Below are 6,813 nucleotides of genomic sequence, written 5' to 3' on the forward strand. Positions count from 1 at the left end.
CTGCGTTAATACAAGAAATCATTGAATGAATCAGCTAACATACGCATCGCAGTTGAACAGAATTAGACCAAGAGAACAAAGCAATTAAACTCAATGACACTCTGGATACAGGGAAATACCAGGAACGTGACTGTCAAAGATATAGACATTTTCTATGATAAAAGAATTTCTGGGAAAGACATTCATTTGGAATTGGTCTCTGCACGATCACTCCTGACAGCTTCGAGAATAATAAATATTATATGAACACATATATACACAATTTTACATTCCATTCATTCAGAAATATCTGATATCAGAACATTGTTTGTGTGTCACGTAGAATATCAATCGATTTTAACGCCAAGAAAAAGAACTTTATTTATAGTAACCTTTCTAGTAAGACTTAAATGCTATAGACTCAAATCGCAATTTCCTTTTACTTTAATTCTAAAATAAATTCCTACATTATCTTTATTTTTTTCGTTTTAAGGTTTAAGGTATAAATGACATATTGTGTTTCAATTAAAATGATCACTATTCTATCTAGCTAGTATTCAAAGATTATTTAATATATCATATTTATAAAACATTTACTCTAAAACAAGAAACCATGAACTCAACTTAAAATTAACTAGATGTTATTGCTAAGGTTTTCAAAGCAATTGTGAATATTGATGAATGACAATAAAGAGATAAACGAAATAAATAAAAACAATTTGCGTCTGAGAATGAAATTTAGTAGATGAACACATTCTTTAAAAGTTCGAGATGATTGATAAAAATGTACTGAAATAGGGATCAACAGAATCCTTAAGATACACCAAAAACGACAAAATTGAAAGTTTTGCTAGGCCGGTTTAATTGAGCATGTTTATGGACGGTACTGGAAAGTGCAAGCTATCGTCCATGTCGTTTAGCACCAGGTTGAGCAGAATTTCACATTTAAACACGAATTGGTGAATGTTACTCCATCTACCGTTCAAAAGCTATTTGACCAATTCCAATGCCAATTCGATTCTATACAACTTGAGAGGTTTATCTTTGCATAAGAAAAGGCCTACATCCCTAACCCAAGTAATCTGTCCAGGAGATTTCCGCGTGGCTTGGTCATTTTTTGCACCGGTGATTTGTAAATTTTAGGAAAAACATTATTTTCACGAGCCTACCATTCAAAAACCCTTTGATCAATTCCGTTGCAAATTTGATTTTGTACAACTTAAGGGGGTTGTAGTAAGCAAGTCTACAATATATAATAAGCCACGCCTTTAATATCAAATATCGTTATTGTTACTGTGTGTATGTTTACTTGATGTTTGGGAGTTTATGAGTGTATATATACTTGGATGCAACACATATAATAAAATATATAAACCATCCTTCGGGTCTTGTTTAGTTTGTGTGCTAGTAAGCCATCCAAATAGAAAATATAAATGTTACATTGGCGACGAGGATCGGATATTAAAAAACTGTAGATTAATTTAAACTGACTCTGTGAAAAAAAAACAGATTTGAAAATGGAAAATTTACCTGGTTTTCCGAAATTTGATGTTTTTGCTGATGAAAATTCTCTGGGAGTACGATGGGAAAAGTATTTGGATAAATTAGAAAACTTATTTGTTGGACTGGGCATAAACACTAGAAAACGAAAAAAAGCACTGTTACTTCATTATGCAGGAGATGATGTTTACGATATCTATGATACATTGAATTTAAGAGAAGACAATGAAAACTACGAGGAAACGAAACTTGGATTGACAACATACTTTAAGCCAAGAAAAAACACACAATTCGAAATATTCGAATTTCGTAATATGAAGCAATTGCATGGGGAATCTATCGACCAGTTTACAACAAGATTACGCCAGAAAGCTAAGAATTGTGAATTTTCGGACATTGACTCAGAAATTAAAAGCCAGATCATACAGGGTGTTGTTTCACAAAACATGAGAATGCAGTGTTTACAAGATCCGGATAAATCACTTAATGACTTACTTACAAAAATGAGAACCATGGAAATATCAAAAACTCAAGCAGCAAATATGTCAAAGGATACAAGTAGTCAGCAAGTAGTGCGGGTAAAAAGCAATCCTCGATTTAGCCGTCAAGCAAAGGGATTCGCACCAAAACGTTATCAGCAACGTTCATATCAAACTATTCCAGAAGCAAGTTCGTCGTCGGGAAGGCGAAACTACCCTCTAGAACGAAATAAAAAATGCCGAAATTGTGGAGGAAAGTATCCCCATATGTCACGTTGTCCTGCTATCGGAGCAGAATGTAACTACTGTCATAAGAAGAATCATTTCATATCGGTCTGCAGAAAACGTCAAAACAAGGTGAAGTTAATCGATGATGAACAGTCGGATTCACAAGTTTTATCAGAGGCAAGCACGTCGAGTGTTAGTTCAAATGAGTGCGATGTTTTATTTGGATTTAAAATATCAGATGGGAAAAAAGTGCCAAAGAAATGCATTAAATTAAATGGCGTAGATGTTTATGTGTTAATAGATAGCGTTCATCGTAAATATTATTAGCGAAATCGACCTCAAGAAAATGATTATTAGTTGAGAAATCAAGAAAATGAAAACAAAAGCATTTGCATTTGGGCAGAAATCCCCACTTCCACTCATAGGCAAATGTTTCCTGCTTGTGGAGTCGGACTCAAAATTTATGACAAAAGATTTCCATATTGTTAAAGGCAACACAGAATCATTGATCAGTTATGAATTATCGGTAGAGCTTGGAATTTTACCGCAAATACAATCAGTTCAAAAATCAGTTCAAAGCAAAGACACATATTCAGGACTTATTAACGAATATTCTCAAGTTTTCACAGGCTTAGGATGTCTGAAAGACAGAAAAGTTAAGTTTCATATTGATGAAAGTGTTGTACCTGTAGCTCAACCGCCTAGGAGAGTTCCATTTCATGTACGTGCGCAAGTCGAAAAGGAACTGAAAAGTTTAGAGGAAATGGATGTTATTGAAAAGGTTATAGGTTTACCGACACCATGGGTTTCGAACTTAGTAGCGGCTCCGAAACCTAATGCTCCGCATGAAGTGAGAGTGTGCGTAGATATGAGAAAAGCTAACACCGCAATCAAAACAGAGAAAAATGTTTGCCCGACGGTGGATGATATCATCTTGACGTTAAACGGCGCAACGGTATTTTCACGTCTAGATCTATACAAAGCTTTCCATCAAATTGAATTGGACGAAGCATCACGTGTAATGACAACGTTTCAGACACATATTGGACTGTTTAGGTATAAACGTCTAAATTTCGGGGTGTCCGCAGCACCGATACTTTTCCAAAACGAGCTTCGTCAAGCACTTCAATGTCTTAAAGGCATATTGAATATTGCCGACGACATCGTATGTTTCGGTAAGACACAGGAAGAACACGACGCTAATCTTAGAGCTTTACTGCAACGTCTTCAAGATCGAAACCTCACACTGAACAGCCAAAAATGTTCATTCGGACAATCTAAAATCAAGTTCTACGGATATGTATTTTCCGAATCCGGAATTTCACCCGATCCTGACAAAGTAGATGCAGTGAAAATTATGGACAGACCAAAATCAATATCCGAAATCCGTTCATTTCTGGGTCTCACGAACTATTTGTCTAAGTTCATAGATGGCTATTCAAGTTTAACAGAACCATTACGACGACTTACACATAAAGGTGTAAAATTTGAATGGACTGCCGACCAAGAAAAATCGTTCACATCATTAAAAGATATATATATCTTAATTAGTGATAAGGTCATGACATATTTCGATCCGAGAAAGGAAACTGAACTCTGGGTCGACGGAAGTCCAGTTGGATGCTCAGGAATACTTATTCAAAACGGTAAAATAGTATCATATGGAAGCAAAGCATACAATTCAGTTCAGACGCGATATTCTCAAACAGAAAGAGAAGCTTTGAGTGCTGTCATCATGATTCAGCATTTCCATTTGTATTTATTCGGCAAGAAATTTAAACTGATAACAGATCATGCTGCACTTCAGTCAATCTTCAACAATATCAAGACAATACAATCACCAAGATTAGAACGTTGGCGTTTGAAGTTGACAACGTATGATTTCCAGACAGTTTATAGACCAGGTAAAATGATGATATCAGATTATCTTTCCAGGCATCCACATGCAAGACACGAAACAAATACAGTAGCCGAGCAGTATATCAGCTTTATTACTGATAACGCTTTGCCAGATGCATTGAAGCTGTCAGATGTAGCAAAAGCTACCGAAACGGACTGTATATTAAGCTGTGTAAGAAATGCGTTAGAACAAAATGACTGGAAAACTCAAAAATGCAAATTAGATGAAAATTTTCGGTTATACGAGAATTTGAATAAAAATCAAGAACTTGCAGTTGCATATACGGAAGATGGATTTGTGCTTTTACGAGGTACAAAACATTGCATACCAGAAAGTCTGCAAAAACAAACTGTTATGCTTTCGCATGAAGGTCACCAAGGCCAATCGAAATGCAAAGGATTATTACGTGAATAGTGCTGGTTTCCACATATGGATAGAATGGTAGACGAAATTTGTAGAGCATGCATTGTATGCCAAGCTGCATCAACAAGAATTATTCCAGACCGATTAAACCAACATCACTACCACCAAATGTGTTTTCTGAAGTCAGTTGTGACTTTTGTGGACCATTTCCAGACGGTTACATGTTACTAGTTGTTATATATGTGACTACAGTAGGTTTCCAGTAGTTGAAAGAATCAAATCGACAGCCGCAGATACAGTCATACCGCGATTAGAGGCGATATTTTCGATATTCGGATATCCAGAAATAGTGAAAACGGACAATGGACCTCCGTTTCAAAGTCGCGCATTCAGAGAATTTGCTGATAATTCGGGATTCAAACATAAACGAATCACTCCATTGCACCCACAGGCAAATGGAATAGTTGAGAGATTTATGGCACCACTGCAAAAAGCAATTAAACAGCGATAGCGTCCAGACAAGATTATAAAAGAGCGTTAAGTAGATATCTTATGAATTTTCGGAACACACCACAAACAACTACACAAACAGCTCCTAGTGAATTAATGTTTAATCGAAAACTAAAGACAAAATTACCAAAAATGACATTTGATAACAAAGACACAGATATTCGTGACAAGGACAGTCTATCAAAAACGAAAAACAAAATATACGCTGATAAGAAACGTAGAGCTCAGCGAAATAATTTGAAACTGGGAGATCGTGTGTTATTAAAACGGGAACAACGGAATAAGTTTGAAACAGCGTTTGACCCTACCCCCGGAATAATCATTGCTATGAAAGGATCTATGCTTACAATCAAAACATAGAGGAAAAGAAATCACACGGACGTTTCCCAAATTTAGGATATGTTCATGGAGATCAAGAGCCGGTGCAGACGAAACCTGTAGATAATACATCTTTACCTAGAAATAGGCCGCAGAGGAAACGCCGACCGCCGAGACGTTATGAAGATTAAAAAAAGAAAATGGTTTAATCTATGATACCATTTCTCGTTACAGCTATAAGGGTTAATGACTCAAATGTGTGGGCCATAATAATGCCCTAATTATATTTGCTATCATAGCAGTGTATCATTTATATCCGCTTGCTGGATTTATTAATCTTAGGAAAAAATGATAACGTATGTGAGAACATTCTGTTATTCGTGAAATTAATACTTTTGGTTTTTATTAAATTACGTTATAATTGGTTCTTGTGTGGTAAAACAAAAAAACAAATCATTCTTTTGATAACAATGCTAGTTGTTTGAACAAATGTTGTGATAATAATGTAATTTGCTTGATATTTTGTGACATTACGAAAAATGGAAAAGATATGACAATTAACAATAACATTATATTTATCATTACTTCGTTGAAACAAATGCCTAGTACACTGATTAGAGTAAATCGCATTGGTTAATGAACTCTGCTGAAAAAGGAGAAGAGTTTATAACCATAGACTTGCTGTATAGCTTATTTCATACGGAAAAAATATTTCTTATTACAATATGTTTGCACATTTAAATTTAAAGTTTTGATAATTTAAGTTCATTGATTTTATTGATGAGTTCTAAACTAAAGATAGAGGAGGATGTAGTAAGCAAGTCTACAAGATATAATAAGCCACGCCTTTAATATCAAATATCGTTATTGTTACTGTGTGTATGTTTACTTGATGTTTGTGAGTTTATGAGTGTATACTTGGATGCAACACATAATTATAATATAATATATAAACCATCCTTCGGGTCTTGTTTAGTTTGTGTGCTAGTAAGCCATCCAAATAGAAAATATAAATGTTACAGGGGTCTTCTTTGCACTTCTTTGCACATGAATACGCATAAAGCCCTAACCCAAGGAACATAGTCAGGAGACTTCCGCGTGGCTTGGTCATTATTTGCACCGGCGATTTGTTCTTTCTCTTTATAAATTTCGGAAAGAACATCAATTTTACGAGCCTACCGTTCAAAAGCCATTTAATCAATTCCAATGCAAATTCGATTTTGTACAATATTAGATTCCGGGGGGGGGGGGGGGGGGAGAAATGAGGCGGTTGACATTCAACATTCAGTATATGTTTAGGTAAAGTATATCAATGAAAACGAGTCTTGTTGTCAGATGAAGTTACAATCTATTAAAATGAAATAAAATACATGTACGACGTGTATTAAAATTTACCATCATCGTGAAGAATTATATCTTCTGTGTTGATGAACCAATGGAAATGAAAATTTTGGAAATGAATAAAAATACACAGTGAAGTTGACGGTAGGTGTGCGGATTTTTTTCCGGCGAATATTTTTATCTTATTATTTATCT

The 6,813-nt window shown here is 35.1% G+C and overlaps 1 protein-coding gene across 1 annotated transcript; it reads left to right on the plus strand.

Moving 5' to 3' along the window:
- The first annotated feature begins 1,496 nt into the window (after window positions 1-1,496).
- On the plus strand, window positions 1,497-2,513 carry LOC132743557 (uncharacterized). The gene has a single exon (XM_060732087.1). It carries the CDS (start codon window positions 1,497-1,499, stop codon window positions 2,511-2,513), a length of 1,017 nt encoding a protein of 338 aa, XP_060588070.1.
- The last annotated feature ends 4,300 nt before the right edge of the window (window positions 2,514-6,813 follow it).

This window comes from Ruditapes philippinarum, unplaced genomic scaffold (assembly GCF_026571515.1).
Source record: "Ruditapes philippinarum isolate M1 unplaced genomic scaffold, ASM2657151v2 ctg15962_1_1_1_1, whole genome shotgun sequence".
In the NCBI taxonomy this organism is placed as follows: domain Eukaryota; kingdom Metazoa; phylum Mollusca; class Bivalvia; order Venerida; family Veneridae; genus Ruditapes; species Ruditapes philippinarum.

Excerpts from the sequence above, each read along its gene's own strand:
- LOC132743557 (XM_060732087.1), top strand. The coding sequence starts at position 1,497 with ATGGAAAATTTACCTGGTTTTCCGAAATTTGATGTTTTTGCTGATGAA.